The sequence below is a fragment of the Pongo abelii genome, chromosome 9 (assembly GCF_028885655.2).
Source record: "Pongo abelii isolate AG06213 chromosome 9, NHGRI_mPonAbe1-v2.0_pri, whole genome shotgun sequence".
Lineage (NCBI taxonomy): Eukaryota > Metazoa > Chordata > Mammalia > Primates > Hominidae > Pongo > Pongo abelii.
The window spans coordinates 76,756,623-76,773,249 of NC_071994.2; the positions used below are offsets into that span (position 1 = coordinate 76,756,623).

At 51.9% G+C, this 16,627-nt stretch overlaps 1 protein-coding gene and 1 non-coding gene across 4 annotated transcripts in view; both read right to left on the reverse strand.

Annotated features, from left to right (window-relative positions):
* The window catches only part of CHRDL2 (chordin like 2), a 34,790-nt gene that overhangs the window by 8,249 nt on the left and 9,914 nt on the right, over positions 1–16,627 (reverse strand). For 2 of the 3 annotated variants that reach the window (XM_024255461.3, XM_002822235.6), the window contains exons 2-6: positions 14,117–14,229; positions 8,772–8,865; positions 6,174–6,316; positions 3,624–3,717; positions 1,805–1,860 (exon numbers count right to left, since the gene is read on the reverse strand). In XM_024255461.3, coding sequence (XP_024111229.1) covers positions 1,805–1,860; positions 3,624–3,717; positions 6,174–6,316; positions 8,772–8,865; positions 14,117–14,229 — 500 coding nt within the window. Of the gene's footprint in view, positions 1–1,804; positions 1,861–3,623; positions 3,718–6,173; positions 6,317–8,771; positions 8,866–14,116; positions 14,701–16,627 lie in introns of those variants that run through there. The other variant, XM_024255464.2, reaches the window with a different exon arrangement.
* LOC129056911 (small nucleolar RNA SNORD43) lies at positions 12,091–12,153 on the reverse strand. Its single transcript, XR_008521496.1, has one exon. It is a non-coding gene; the product is annotated as a small nucleolar RNA SNORD43 (small nucleolar RNA).

The window sequence follows — 16,627 nt, forward strand, 5'->3', positions numbered from 1 at the left end:
CACTGAGTGAGCATAGCAGGCCCCAGCTGGAGCCAGAACAGCAAGACAGGCTGCAGCAAGAGGCTCTGGGGAGACCCCAGCATGACTTCCCAGAGAAGAGAAGGCAGAGACCAGGGATAGAAAGATCTGGATGAGGTCTAAGATGTTTTCAGACAGTTCGATCTTTGAAAACTCTCAGAGGATAGTGATTTGGAAATCTGGCCTCCACGAAGCCCTTCTTGGGCCTTGTCAGAGCCAAGGCCTTGGAGTTGGGGTGGGCAGAGGGTGCTGAGGTCTTGATCTGACAGATGTAACTGATCAGGGAGAACTTCATATTTGGGAAACAGAAGGTGAGCATGCAGTGAGGATGCACGGCAGGCAGTTCTCCTTTGTGGAGATTTAGTTGGTGGCTGGACAAGGGGATGGCCCTCTGAAGATGGCATCAGGCCCCAGAATCCCATGGGGTGTGAAGACCAAGAGCAGGCCCCATCCAGAGACAAAGGGCCTCTGAAGCTTAGGCCCTCTTTCCTGAACCCCTGGGATCCAAAACCCCCAGACCCTGTCCCTCCAGACCAGGTCTTGAGAGGGCTGTCAGTGACAGCAATAGGGGTGTGGCGAGGACAGCTCAGAGTTTGGGGATTGGGCAGCTCCCAGCCACAGGAGAGGACCAAGTGGGCTTGCGGCAGGGACTAGAGCCTATTACCTCCCTCGCTGACCTGGAGCCACACACATTCCTTCTTCTGGAGCCCATTCCTGCCTGGTACAGTCCCTGCATCAGTTCTCCAATGGCCCAGAGCCTGAGCTCACAAAAGCTCCCAGAGTGGAAACTGTCCCAGGCCCCAGCACGGGCTCAGGCACATAGGACACTCCTGGGAGATGTGTGTTGAGTGGAATAAAGGCAAGAAGGAATCAAACAGCTCAGTCTCCTAATGCTTGCTCCAGTCACCGAGCCCATCAGTAAATAGCTGATCAGAGCCTGGAACTCAGCCTGGGTGGGTTTCACTTACGCACTGCCTCCTAGGAAGAGGACAGGAAGGAAAGTGGAGGGAATGGCGTAGGACCTGTGGTACCCTCGGGTCTCAGGTCTCAGGCCCCCACCTGAGAAAGCCTAGCCTGGGTGGGGAGGGCAGCAGGATGAGCTAGCAGAGGAGAAGGGTGCGGACATGGGCTCAGGCTCCTGGGGAATCTCTGGGAAGGGGAGGCAGCCTCTAGTCTCCCAGAGACCAGGAGACCCAGGCTGAAAGAGCAGGTGGAGTTGTTCATGTGGCAGACATAGCAGAGAGGACCCATCAGGGACTTGAATCAATGTGTGAACCCATTCTCTATCTCCTTCCTCTCAAACCAGAGACAGCTGTCCAGCTAAGCCCATCTTAACCTAGACCAAGCTTGAGAGGGGCCAAGATACAGGGGGGTACAGACAGGCAGGCTGTAAAGAGCCAGCACCTCAGGAACTGGGTGGGGAAGGCTGGCCCAAGTTAGAGGCCATTTCCTGGGAAGAAGGTGCCTGAACTAAGGGGAGACACAAGCTGCAGATGGAACAGTGTCAAAGTGTTTCTCGAGAGGAAAATGCGGAAGTTTGGGGCCTGCTGCTGCCCTGCGTGGTAACCTGTTTCCCCCAGGCCACTCCTTACCCATCAACCATGATGGGACCCATGATGGGAGGCTAGGGAGAGGGGCTGGAATATAGTGGATGTTCATGTAGCTGACCCAGGAGACAAATAAGAAACGAGGACAATAACTGGTATTGCCTGCCCCAGAGTCACGAGATTTAGCCCTAGATCCCAGCCCCCTGTCCCGCACCCCGTCAATAAGGCCGTGCACTCACCACCCCATGGAGCGACTGCACACTGTCCTCTTCAGCCGATTGCTCACTTGCCTCATCTGAAAACTCAAAGGGAAGCTGGGTCAGCCTCAGGCTCCCCAGCCTTGCTAGCTAGAGCCCTGCGGCCTCCACCTATAGGCTCTGTCCATTCCCAAGGCCTGCTGTCACATCTGCAGCCCCAGCCCACTAGCCAGCTCCTTTGCCCCAGTGGGGACTTCTTCCACTTCCCATTACAGCCTCTCTTCATCCTGGTTGGGTTGATAAAGTCCCCTACAACTGGGTTGCTGCCTCAGTTTCCCTGTATTGACCTCCTGGTCACCATTAGGACTGAACTCCTTGAAACAGAGCATCTTGTTTGGTCCTTACTGAAACTCACCTCTCTGGGACACTGGGCCATACCTTTCAGTATTTACCATGGATGGCCCAAAGGCCCAGAATCCCATCCCTGCAGCCTGCATAGATGCAGTTTCCTGGGCAGCCACACTTGAAGTCACCAGGCCTTGGTTTATACTCTCAGGACCCTACACTCCAGCCCCTTGGCCCCTCCAGCCTGAGCACGCTGCCAGTCCCTATTCCCCTGGGAAACCAGCACACAAAGCCATTTGGAGCCCTGTAGCTTCCTAAACCCGAGTGGGCCTCTCTCTCCCTATCCCTTGCCTCACTCCACAGTCTGGTTCCCACCAATCATTCCCGTTTCAAAGACCCAGAACATTGGAATTAGACTGTGTTAGAAATCACAGGGCACAACTGAGGCCCAGAGAAAGGAAGGAATTTATGGAGTTAGCTGGAAGAACCAGGACTAAACTGGAGTCACCTGATTCCTAGTCCAGTGCTCCTTCCAAAATGCAAACATCTGGGGATGCATCCACTGTGGAGCACTCCCCTACCTGAGTGCCACCTCCTCCAGCAGGCTTTCCTTGACTACCCCAGCCTGCAGGGAACAGTCCAACCATTTCATTCATTCTGCTCAAGCCTAGCCTGCCCTTTGCTAGCTGATGTATTGCCTCCCTGTTTTATAAGAGGTTCTACCTGGGTTCTGTATAAAAGACGTGTTCTGAGCCCTGGTGAGCCCAATACTGTGACCAGCTCTGCCATGTGGAAGGCAGGATGAGACGTAGTCCTTACCTGTACTAGACCCCTCTCACATGCCACTTATGGTCCTCTCAGCTCATCTGATTGCAGGGACTTTGTCCCCCCATGGCAGGCACTGCAGCAGCAGCCCCCCTGCACGGGCTCCCCAACACTTCCCTCAGGCTCAGCCTCACAGTGCCCCTCCCTCAAGCCCGCAGCTCCTGTCCACATTCCCTGCCCCCACTCCTTACCCCAGCCCACTCCTGCCTCTGCTCCCAGGGCTACTTAGCACCCACCCATGCATGCACAGCAGGGAAGTCCCACGCATGGATGAGCTTTGGGCTCAATGGAGAGATAGTTGGTAGCTGATGGACACATTCTTACTGCTTCCTCTACCACCCCCAGACTTTTCTGAGAAGCAGAGACTACTTAGAGCAATAGGTCACTTTTCCTTGGTTAGCAAGCAGAGGCCAGCCCCTGGACATATGCCTGTATTACTTCTCTCTCCTTACCTGCTTCACTCTGCCTTTCCCTCTTTCCTCCCCCAATGACTGCAATAAAAATAAGTAGCACATCAGCTTCTGCCAGGCTCTGCTTTCTGGGGGGTGCAGGTTAAGCCACACCCTGGAGGAAAGAGCCGTCTGCTAAATGCTGGGTGTCACCTGCAGTTCCTCACGGCTCTCACAGTCCATGGCTAGGGCCATGGAGTGGAGGGGTGGGTGAGTGCTGCCAGATGGAGGGACAGACTCACCTTTGCAGGCTTGGCAGCAGGAGTCTGGCAGCGGGAGGGGTGCGGGGCAGCCTGGTTCGGGGCAGGTTGTGAGGCCGCAGTAGATCTGGCCCTCCTGACAGATAGAGCAAACCAGCTGGGAAATGAGCTCTGACAAGGGCTAGCCTTGGGGGCTAGGAACACCCCCTTCCCTGGGAGCAAATGGCCTTGAGGTCTCTCCTATGGTGGGGAGGGGAAGCAATAGCATCTCCATGGCAAGGCCCGGCCAGCTCAGAGAAGGGGTCCCCCATGCCCTCCCAGCCCCACTTCCAGGCCCTGCAGGTAACATCCAGCCTTCAGCTTCTGACTCACTCATAGCCAGGCTGTCCCTAGGTGCCACCTGGTAAGGCGGGAATCTCCCTATCCTATAAATGAGGAGCCGGAGCAGGGCCTGAGCCGTCTCAAGTTAGAAAGACAGTCGGGGCCCAATCTTCAAGCTTTTCCCACTGAAATTAACGTCATTGGAGGGGGACAGGTGGGTGATACCTGGGCTCATCTTGCTCTTTACTGAAAGCCCTTGGTTTCCAACTTTGGGATCCAGCCTTGAAAGGCAAGACTGCAGGGGAAGGGGCCTTCTGGGGGTCAGGGGCCAGGTGACCTTTAGTGGTCACTTCTTTCCTCTGGGCCTGAGATTCCACCTCTGTGAAGTGGGGTCACACCCATTTAGGGTGTGAAGATCCAGTGAGGGAATGGCTGTGAAAAGCACAAGGCACAACGTGCCTGGGGGAAGCACTATTGCCCTGAGACCTTTCCCTGTTCCCTTTCCAGAGGGTCTGAGAAGTGAGTGTTCTGGTCCCTCGGGTGAGGCCAGAAGTCAAGCCAGCCTCATATAATCAGGGATGAGAAGAAAGAAGGGGAGGCCCAAGTACCCAGGGAGAATGAACAGAGGAATCCTGGGAATGCTGTCACCACCCACCACCCAGCATTTCTGTCTCTCGCCACAGCCCCCTCCTCATCCAGGCCTCATCCCTTCAGGGGAGGCAGCAGGACACAGGTAAAAGAACATTGGCTTTGGAGCCAGGTGGCCTTGGGTCTGAATTCTGGCTCTGTCACTTACTAGCTGTGTGCTCTCAGGCAAGTCACTTAACTATTCTGAGCCCGTTTCCTCATCTGGAAGACAGAAATAGTGATATCCTTCTCCTAGGGTCATTTGGATACTGTCTATAAACCAGGCATTTCTGTGAACCTGGTGATACAATAGACGAGACCACTGCAGAAGGCTCATACCCTACAAAAGGCAATCGCTTACTAGCTTGATTTATAAGTAGTCACTCCTCATTATTTGCAGGCTGCTTGCTCTGCAGCACAGAAACTTTAAGATCCAAAGACTCAGACTGATGGGACCCTGTCACTGAAAAGATAGGGAGGCAGGCCCAAAAGAAGTGACTTATTTGAGGTCACAAAGGGAACTGGGACAGTGCCGGAGCTCAAACACAGGTTTCTGATACCTAGTCTGGAGAGAACATTAATGATCACTTGGTCAGACTCCCTTACGCACTCAGAGGAACCGAGGCCCAAGTGTGGTGATCAGGTAGTAAGGAAATCGGGAGGGCAGGGGCTTCTCCTGCCAATTCACAGATGAGTTGCCAAGCCCAGGGTTAAAAATGACATGTTGGGCTGGGCACGGTGGTTCACGCCTGTAATCTCAGCACTTTGGGAGGCCGAGGTGGGTGGATCACGAGGTCAGGAGATCGAGACCATCCTGGCTAACACGGTGAAACCCCGACTCTACTAAAAATGCAAAAAATTAGCCAGGCGTGGTGGTGGGCGCCTGTAGTCCCAGCTACTCGGGAGTCTGAGGCAGGAGAATGACGTGAACCCGGGAGGCAGAGCTTGCGGTGAGCCGAGATCGCACCACTACACTCCGGCCTGGGTGAAAGAGTGAGACTCCGTCTCAAAAAAAAAAAAAAAAATGACATGCTGAAAGCCACCTGCAAACCTATAGGAAGGCCATGCCTACACCCCAGTTCCCTTACAAGGAGGAGGCTGAAGACTTTCCAGAGGAGGCCCTGCTTAGCTTCAGTCTCTGTCCCGTGGTAACACTGCCGAGTCAGCCCTGCCTGCCCCGAGGTCCAGCTCTAACAATAGACAGGAGGAGTTTAAGTAGCTTCAGATTAATTTCCATTTGCTACAGATAATCTGGCCCTGTCTCTATCCCCCAAGACTGATAACTGATCATTTGCGTATTCATTCTCACATTCAACAATCATTACAGATGTCTTCTGTGCTTTAGGCCCTGGACTGACAGCAGAGGATAAAGAAATGAAACACATATGTTTCCTCCCCTCAAGGAATGCAGGCAGCGTCTACTGGGGGAAACAGAAGGCTCAGGAAGGTGTGAAAGCTCAGAGAATGGTCACCTGACCAAGCTAGGGACAGGACATTCCAAACCCTAGATATTCCCTTTCCCCTGAGCCCGTTCATTTTGCTTTGGCCAGGAGGAACAATCCCCCCAGGCCGCAGTCCAGGCTACTATGTTCTTTGCAGGCCTAGAGCGCTGGCCTGTGCTGAAGGGAAGGCAGGAGTTCTTACGGTGCAGCTGCAGAGGACACACTGGTTGGGCAGGCGGGAGGGGAACAGTTCATGGGCACTGAAGATCTCTCCGTGTTGGTACATGGTCCCGTTGTGCTGGCAGGACTTTGGTGGGGCCCGGAGTCCAGAGGGAGTGTGAGGTTCTGCAGTGGGGGAGGGGCAGGAGGAAGAAGAAAATGAGGTTTCATGTGAATCTTTGCTGAAATTAACAAGGCCACTTTTCTGAAGATTTTGCATTTGACCCCAGCTTGATATTTAAACCAAGCTCTGGCCTGGGCCTTGCCAGCCATTCCCCATATCAGCTAACTAAGAGGTCCCTCTGACACCTACATCTGACTGTGTCCCTCCCTCCCATGACCCCATGACCCCTACCACAGCCCTCCAGCCCCCTCAGTGTCTGAGGCAGCCCCAGCCAGAGCAAGAAGGTAAAGCTGGCAGCCTCAGCTTCCGCTCAGTGGGGCCCGAGTTAGTTCATCCAGCACTGAGTGAGGGGTCATGGAGCACTTCTCAGTGCCAGGCACTGTTCTAGGTGCTGGGGATACAGCAGTGAGCAAAAGAGTCCCTGCCCTCATAGGGTTACATTCTAGTGGTGCCAGCTGGCATGATTGTCCCTGTGCTTGTGTAAACTCCTGTCATTCACTGGCCCCCAGACCCCCCCTCCCCATCACCTGCCCATCAGTCCGTCCTCATCCTGCCAGGTGGAGGGTTAAGCCTCTGGTCCTGAGAGAGCCCATTCATTCATTCAAGACCCCTTGACTAAGCACTCCTCTGTTCCAGGCACCATGCTAGGCATTGGGAATGGAGCAATGAGTAAAATTTAGCCCTTGCCATCAAGAAACTCAGACTCAAAAATTACGGGTGAGGTGGCTCACGTCTGTAATCCCAGCACTTTGGGAGGCTGAGGTGGGAGGATCACTTGACTCTAGGAGTTCGAGACTGGCCTGGGCAACATGGTGAGACCCTATCTCTACCAAAAACATTAAAAAAATTTTTTTTCTTTTTCTTTCTTTCTTTTTTTTTTTTTTTTTTTTTTTTTTTTTTGAGATAGGGTCTTGCTCTGTCACCAGGCTGGAGTGCAGTGGCACGATCTCAGCTCACTGCAACCTCCACCTCCCAGGTTCAAGCAATTCTCCTGCCTCAGCCTCCTGAGTAGCTGGGACTGCAGGCACATGCCACCACATCCAGCTAATTTTTTTTTGTATTTTTAGTAGAGATGGGGTTTCACCATGTTGGCCAGGATGGTCTCAATCTCTTGAACTTGTGATCCGCCCGCCTCGGCCTCCCAAAGTGCTGAGATTACAGGTGCAAGCCACCGCGCCCGGCCAACACTTTTTTTTTTTAATTTTAAAAAAAGAAGTTTGAAATCTAATTAGGCAGAAAGACAAGCCACAAGCAATGATACTGTAGCAGGTAACGGCTAGGGTGGATGGAAGCACAGAAGTTGTGACAGCAGAGAGGAGGAGCCTCTAACTCAGCCAGGGAGGAGTGGCCAGGGAAGCCCTCCTGAAGGGCTGATGGCAATGGCGAGCAGAGTCTTGAAGAACTGTGGAGCCAAGCAGGCAGAAGGGCAGGGGATGGGAAGAGAGAGGGAGTGAAGAGCATTTTAGCAACAAGAGGCCTGGGCCAAGCACAGGGGGAAATCCCAAAGTCAGCAAGGAGAGGTGAGGACCCCCAGAGTCAGCATCAGACATGAGGACACTCCCTCACTGTGCAGGAAGAAGCTGAGAGCCACTGTCTCTCCGGGGACCCATAGCCAGGAATCTCTATGACCCATGTCAGGGCCACGAGTCAGATCCCTGCTGGGCTCCCCCCTGGAAAATGAGCCCCACTCCATACCAGCTCACCAGGAAAGTCCTGATTCCAGAGCCCGGACCCGAGGCCAAAATCTGGAGCCTCTTCTTCACTACTTTCTTGATGCTTCTAAACATCAATTTTCCTCTCAACTTCCCCTCCCACCTCCAAGTTGGCCTCCCCTCTGGCTGCCCCTCACTGGACACTTGGTTTTGCCAGTTTCTTCCCAGACCACCTGTCCTTTCTCTGACCTCTTCTTCCTAGAATCTCATTCTCAGAGGCTCTTAGAATCTTAAAATCATGGAATCATAGACATTTAGCATCAGGACACATAGAGTCCCTAAATCTCAGCAGTGGGAGGAATCTCAGAGAACAGGGCCTGACTCCTTTAGTCCTTCTCAGCCCCCCCAGTGGTAATTCTGGGGTCTCCCCATAGGACCTTCAAGCCCAAGATCACTCACCTTCACTTCCCAGACTGCACCCACACCCTCCAGCTCTGGCAGGCCCGAGAGAGACTGGAGCCCAAGTGTGCCAGTCAGCAGCCCAAGCAAGGCCCTGTTTCCTGCAGCTCCTTTCTGCATGTCCTCCCTCCCCTGCCAGGCACACCTACTTAAGGACACCAAAGTCTCTGCTACCCCAGCACTGCCTGGGGATCTGGGATATTTCTTCCCTTGAGCACCTTTGTGTGTCTACACCTCTGATGGGTAGAGACTGCCCCTCTCCTTGCAGGGGTCTCCCTCAGCAAGAGGGCTACACTGGGAGTAGGAGAAAGGTCCGTGGACGATGGGGAGGAGCATGGCTACTTACCCACACACCTGGGACAGCATTGCTGTGGCTCCGTCACAGGCTGGGGGCAGTGGACAGGCGGACAGTGGAGGCGGTAACAACTCACATGGGCGCTCTGAAGGGGACACAAGGGTCAGCCCTGGTTCAAAGAACCATCGTCTTCCACCTGTACCTGTCCTTTCCCAAAACTCCCACCCCAACTGCAGAAGTCTGAACTTGTCGTAAGCCTGTGATTGGACTGAAAACAACTAACTCAAGTGTGCCCAGTTCCTCCCCATTCCTGCCTACCAAGGGGATCTCACTTGGCCCACACATCCATGTGCCTCCCCTATCCTGAAGGAGGTCAGATCTGGTCATGGACTTGCTTAAACACTGTCCCCTTCACAGAGAAAGACATGTAAGCCTAGAGTTGTTTGACATTGATCTTGATGCTTTGACTGCGCTATTTTAACTCTAGGGCTTGGTCCTTTTAACTCTGGGCCTGAGCCTTGTGGTCAACAAAGGAATGAAACATGAGGACAGGTGACTGGGAGGGGGTGTGAGACTAAAAACCTGATGTAGAGAAGACGGATGGCTTTATGATCCACCCCTAAATCTCTGGGAGGTTTGGGTAATCCTGGACAAAGCCTTTGGAGTTGGCACCAGAGAAGGAGGGGCCTGAAGTTCCTTCTCTTTTTTAAGTATAGCAAGTGAGAGAACTGGGCAGGGGAACATACGCAGAGAGAGACAAGCAGAAACCGAGGGAGCGTGGCCACCACCCCTCGTGGGGGGCTTCCCAGCTCTCCAGGCAGTTTTTTTTTTTTGGCCCCTCAGCCTTCCCGCACCTTGTTCTTCACTCTGTTACAAGGGTCACTCTGCTGTATTGTGATGAACCATTTACACCTGTGTCACCGATTCAACCACGAATTCCAAAGAATAGTAGGCATGGGGCCTTGCTCCAAGTAGTGGCTGCTGGAGTCTGAATGAATGCATGAGTGAGTGAATAAATGAGAGTAAGGAAAGGAGGGGTCGATGGTCCTCTCCTAGATGAAGGGAGCCTGCTTTGTTCACAATTCTGAAGTTGGCGAAGTTTGTTTCTAGCCCCACTTCTCCCCCTGGTTCCTTCCTCCTGCCCTCTCCCTGGACCTGAGTTCCCTGATAGCACTTCTCCCAGAGGCAGCCTCTTGCCCCATGGAAGACCCTTGACTGGCCCTACGCCTTCTGGGGTCACTGCTTCCCAAGATGGCCAGAGGTAATCGCGAGGACTAGTCAGTGCTAAGGGGCATCCCAGAATCCACAGAATTGGTCTGAGCTCTAATAGGGGCCTTCTAGAGGCCCAGCGCACATGGGTGCTTAATAAATGTCTAGAGGATAAACTAGACACTAGACATCTGAGGCTCCCAGATGAGAAACTACGATGGAGTGCAAGGGACTGTGTGGCCTGAAGAGTTGGAATTGGTCTCTTGATTCTGGCCTTGGAGGAGCCAAGGATGGCGATGATTATTAGCACCACGAAGCAGGAAACAGGATGGAGACAGGTTAGCGGTGAAAGGGCAGGTGAGGCACATGGAAAGCCCTTTGCAGTCACAGGGAACCTCTCAGGAAAGTCATAGCTTCCATTTATTGAGTGGCTACTGAGGTAGGGCCTTTATGTTATATAAAAATCATCCCACTTCATCTTCTCAACACCCCTAGAGGTAGATACCATATTATTAGTCACACTTCCTAAATAAGAAAAGAGCCTTGAAAGGTTAAGTTGCCTAAGATCACACAGCAGGTAAAAACTGTCACCAGGGCCCGTGTACTTTCCATGATGCTGAGCTGCCTCTGGTGGGTAGGCGTGGACTCATTCACGCTCAATATTTGCTGCAGGTCTACTGGGTGCCAGGCCTTCTTCTGAGCACTAGGAACGTAGCAATGAGTGGGACCAACAAGGTTTGTGCCCTCCCGGAGCTCACATCCTAACAGTGAAAGATAGACTATTAAAGAAGTAAGCAGGGGCCGGGCACGGTGGCTTATGCCTGTAATCCCAGCACTTTGGGAGGCCGAGGTGGGAGTATCACTTGAGGTCAGGAGTTCGAGACCAGCCTGGCCAACATGGCAAAACCCTGTCTCTACTAAAAATACAAAAATTAGCCGGGCAGTAGTTGTGTGCCTGTAATCCCAGCTACTTGGGAGGCTGAGGCAGAAGTATTGCTTGAACCCGGGAGGCAGAGGTTACAGTGAGCCGAGATTACGCCATGGCACTCCAGCCTGGGCGACAGAGCGAGACTCCAACTCAAAAAAGAAAAAAAAGAAAAAGAAAAAAAAAAGTAAGCAAGTAGGAACAAGAAGATTTCAGATGTTAAATTTATGATATGTAATAAAATAGAGGGCCTGGCGTGGTGGCTCACGCCTGTAATCCCAGCACTTTGGGATGCCAAGGCGGGCAGATTGTTTGAGGTCAGGTGTTTGAGACCAGCCTGGACAACATGGTAAAACCCCGTTTCTACTAAAAATACAAAAATTAGCCAGGCATGGTGGTGCATGCCTATAATCCCAGCTACTCGGGAGGCTGACGCACGAGAATCACTTGAACTTGGGGGGCAGAGTTTGCAGTGAGCTGAGATTGTGCCACTGCACTCCAGCCTGGGTGACAGAGCAAGACTCTGTCTCAAAATAAATAAATAAACAATAAATAAATAAATAGAGGAATATTATTTCATTAATAGGGGTAGACTATGTTAGAAACAGCTGTCAGGGAAGGCTTTATAAGGAGGAAACATTTGTGTTATGAACTGGGAGATGAGAACTGTTCGTGAGAAGATCTGAGGGAAGAACATTCCAAGTGGAGGAAACAAGTTGGAATGAGGTTCAAGTGTTGGAAAAACCGACAGAGGTCAGTGTGGCTGCAGCAGAGTGAGCAGGTATGAAATGAAATTGGAGAATAAGGCCAGGCGTGGTGGCTCATGCCTGTAATCCCAGCACTTTGGGAGGCCAAAGAGGGCAGATCACGAGGTCAAGAGATTGAGATCATCCTGGCCAACATGGTGAAACCCCGTCTCTACTAAAAACATAAAAATTAGCTGGGCATGGCCGTGGGTGCCTGTAGTCCCAGCTACTTGGGAGGCTGAGGCAGGAGCATCACTTGAACCTGGGAGGCGGAGGTTGCAGTGAGCCGAGATTGCACCACTGCACTCCAGCCTGGTAGCCTGGTGACAGAGCGTGACTCCATCTCCAAAAAAAAAAAAAAAGAAAGAAAAGAAAAGAAATTGGAGAATAAGACAGAAGCAGAGCCCTCAGCGGGGAATTTGAATTTTACTTTAGGTCCAACGAAAAGCTATTAGAGGTCTTTTTTTTTTCTTTTCTCTCTTTTTTTCCCTAAGTCAGAACATGACAATCAGCACACAGTCTCTGTATGCCTGTCAATGAGTTCGTCATCTGTTACTGGAGGGTTTTAAGAGCAGAATGACATGATCAGTTTCATGCTGAGAAAACACCATTCTCACAGGGCGCGGTGGCTCACTCCTGTAATCCCAGCACCTTGGGAGTGAGCCAAAGTGGGTTTCTCGAGCTCAGGAGTTTGAGACGAGCCTGGGCAACCTGGTGAAATCCTGTCTCTATAAAAAATACAAAAATTAGCTGGGCATGGTGGCACACACCTGTGGTCCCAGCTACTCAGGTGGCTGAGGTGGGAGGATTGCCTGAGCCTGGGAAGTCAAGGCTGCAGTGAGCTGAGATCGCACCACTGCACTCCAGCCTGGGTGCCACAGCGAGACCCTGTCTCAAACAAAACAAAACAAAAAAAACCATTCTCACTGCCGCATGGAGGATGGATTTAGAGGGGGAAACAGGAAGACCTGTTAGGAGGCTTGTGTGGCAGCCCAGGAAAGAGATGACAGATGATGGTGGCTTGGATTAGGGGGAGCGGTGATGGTGGAGAGAAGTGGAGGGATTGAGGGTATATTTTGCAGATACCAGCAAAAGTCCTCTGGGTTGAGGAAACTGTATGTGAACTCTGGGAAAGGAGAAATGAATTAACTCCAATGGCTTAAAAAACTTGGACTTTGTCAACTGGACCACATGATATGTCTGGAATTTTCTGTTATGATTTCCTTTCTATTCTCTGGCTATATTTCATAAAGTCCTTCTTGAAAAGGCTGATTGGCCTCAGATGTGCTAAGGCAAACCGAGGGGAAGCAGTCATGGTGGGGGTTGTTTCCCCATTTCTACTTGGGGCCAACACGGTAGAAGCAGTGGTGAGTCAGGAGGAAAGACCCCAGGAGGAGTGAGACCCCAGTGTCAAAGTCAGGAGGGGGGCTAGCCACCCCCTCCGCCACCCCACAGGATCTCCTCCAGAGCTCTTTCTGCTCCCACCCCAGAGGGTTCTGTTTTAACAAGGGAGACTCTTAGAGGCCTTCTGCATTCCTCTCTTGGCTCTGTGCAGGGAAAGAGTGGGGCTGGGAGGCTGGTTCGGGGTTGGGAGCTAGCTACCCCTCCCTCCAAGCACCAACACCCAGACAAAGAAAGCTGGGGACATCCACACTGGGCTCCAGGCAGCTGAGCTAAAGCCAAGGATTTTTCAGGCCTCCTAAGCCACTTCCTCCTCTTCCGCCCCTCCAATCTCATACCTTGCTTGTGAATTCTGGACCACATGGGGGTCTCATTTATTCTACCCAGTTGATTTTACAAGGCCCTGTGGAGGTGCTGAATTGTTGTGGGGTGCGATGGGGTGGGAGAAGATGGAAAACAAAAACATGGTCTCTACCCCAGGTGGTTCAGCCTTTGGCAGGGAATCATGCCAGGTGTGAGTGAGGGCCCAGCAAGTCCTAGCCTCAGAGGTTCAGTCTAGGAGGGGCAGTAACTATGTTGCCTGGTCAACAATGATCAGGAGAAAGGGGGAGAGAAATTTATGTGGGATCCCAGAAGAAGAAAATCCTTCCAGGTGGAGGTCATTTTCCCATTTGGGCAAATCCTTGAGGAACAAGTAGTTGGGCTAGTGGAGGTGGGGGAACACATCCTAAGGCAGGGCCGAAGTGGCTGGAGGAAATAGTAAGTGAAAAGGAGGGAATGGGAGATAAGGTCAAAAAGGCTCTGTCTTGGGCTGCGTGGGAGGCAGGGAGGCTGGCACCAGCACGAGGTGGAAAGAAGGCTGGGATGTGAGACGGGAGACCAGGGCCCTCATCCCAACCCAGCCACTAATGTTTGTGTGACTTATCTTTGGGAGGTACACAGTAGCCATCTAATCCTATATATTGAGTACTCAGTAGTGAAGTGGCTTGTCCCAAGTCTCTCAGCTGCTGCTGACAGCACAGTTCTAGAAGGCCTGGTCCTCCTTCTGGGTTGACCTCTCTGGAGGGTTCTCAGACATCCCTGAGACAGGTGGTCAGGTGGCCAGAGGAACTTACCTCTGAGCAAGTACAGCGCAGGCAGTACATCAGGCCTTGTGGCTCCAAGTAGGGGTGCCAGCTCTCGCCGGGGGAGTATCTCTTCCCATGGAAAAGGCAGAACATGTCTGGGCCTGGCAAACCGACCAGTGCCATGTTAGTCCCAGGAGGCTCCAGCCCAAAGACCCTGTCTCATTTCTCCTTCTTTCTAGCTCTAAAAGAGATGTCATCTGGGCCACTCAGGCAAAAGAGAATCTGCTAGACAACTGGGCATGCTCTCCTAGGCAAGGGGCCAGAAGGTCTGAGTTTGAATCTCGGCTTTACCACACACTTACTGTGCGACACTGGGCATGCCACTGTCTCTGAGCCTTAATGCTTATCTCACAGGGCAGTTAGGGAATCAAGCAGTGAAATGCTGTACAGATTTATATCATGGTATCAACGTTAATCATTATGATTAGACAAATGAGGCCCAGAGAGGGTAAGTTACACCTGAGGGCCACACAGCAAGTCAGTCACCAGGCAGCGATGACAGCACCAGTCTCCTGACTTAGTCCCACGCTCTTCTGCCCTCACAATCATGCTTGTTTCCTTTTTATTTGTCCCATTTGGCTTATTTAGTACATCACCACACCCTTCCCTCCCTTCCCACCCCTCTCTCCTCTCCCATCCCCCTCCCCTGTACACACACACACACACACACACACACACACACACACACACGTGTACACATTCTCTGGGTCCTGTAGCCCACATTTTGAACAAAGTCCTCCTGGTGTGAAGATCACCAGGCACCTGTGTAGAGGAGGGTTGGCAGGGATGGCGCCCGAGGCCATGGCGCTGGGAGCTTTCTTGCTTTCATATTGTACTATGTCCTTATATTTTGGTGAGTCGTGATGGAAAGGTTGTTAGGAAACTGACTTTCAAGTATCCTTAAAAATGGTTGTTGCTACTACTGTGATTTGTGATTGGCACACCAATGGACTTTTTTGCAATCGCACATCAGTCGTCAATATCTGGATGAATGCTTCTAAGAATTACTAAAATCGTTTGTTCCATGGGTTGGCTATCTCTCCTACAATCCTGCATTCCTGAAACCTCTGCCTTTCTCACCTCCCATAACCCACTGATCCACTCCTGCTCCCACCTCCTACCCACTCACCTCCAGCCCTGGGTCAGATCTCCCAGCCCAGCACTGCAGCCTTGTGCCCTGCCCCTCTGCCTCCCGCCCTATCCTCGCCAACCCTCCTCTACGCAGGTACCTAGTGATCTTCACGCCAGCAGGGAAAAACACTCCATTGCCTGAGCTCTTTTCAGGAGGAACCGGGAGGCCCAGCACAAGCTAAGTGCCAGTAAATGTTTGTTGAATTAAATGAGATTGAAATATGGAGAAGGGAACCAACATTTATTGACTATCTTCTCTTTGCCAAACCCCTTATAGAAGTTAATTATCTCATTAACATTATCGTTTTGACCATTAAATTAGATAATGCTTGTAAAGTGCTTACCCAGTCCAGTTTCTGACCCTTAGTTGAATGCTATTATTATGATAATTGTGGTAACAATCACAAAGCCACTGCAAAATGGACATTGTCATCTTCTGGAATAGATGACAGTATCCGTCTTACAGTGGCTTTGGACTGTTACCACAATTATGAGAAGGCTCACAGAGACTATGCCACTTGCCTAAAGTCCTCCGCTAGGATTTCAGCCCAGGACTCCTGCCTCCAAAGCACAGCTCCTTTCTCTTCACCTCATCTCTCATCTCCTGTGGCTTTTTACCCAATTCCAGGGCCTAAAGGCTCAACTGCCTTCTTCTCTCTCTGCCCCACCGGCCACCATCCCCGACTCCCTAGCTTATTCTCTTAGTCCCCTGTTGGTCTAAAATGGAGAAGCTGCCTCTCATGCCTCCTTCTCATTTTCCAGAGTCAAGCATCTTAGAAACATGGGTTCTTACACTTCCTAAATCACATTCTCTTAGACTTTGAAACAGAATCGCAGAGCATTGAAAGCAGTAATGAGTTGGGTGGGGTGAGCGGGGAGCTCACATTCAGTGCAGGAATTCCCTCTCAGCACTGGGGGCTGGGCTGGCGTGCAGCCCCTGCCTGACACACGCCTCCAGGAAACAGGAGCTCATGGGCCATTCCTAACCATTAGAAGGTTTTCTTTGTAAGGAGCTGGAGTTGGCCTCTCTCGGGTTCCTCACATTGCTCCTGCTCGGCCCTCTTGGGCCTCCTAGAACAAAGATTTGAGACTGCTGTCACGATGCCTTCAGTCTGTGCTTCGAGGGTCACTGAGAGTAGGAACACATGGCTTAGTTCCCTCGCCATTCCCTTCCCAACTCCCCAAAGTGGAGGAGCGATTAAAGTTCGCCTCTCACATTCCCAGCAAGCCAGCAAGGCCCGGCTGGCCCGTATCAAATGAGCTGTGTTTATCTCTCAGCCTCTACTGGCAGAGAGGGTGGGACACGGGCCCAGCTGGGGTGCTGGTCAGAGCCAGCCCAACTCTCCAAGGAGTGAATAATGTCTTTCT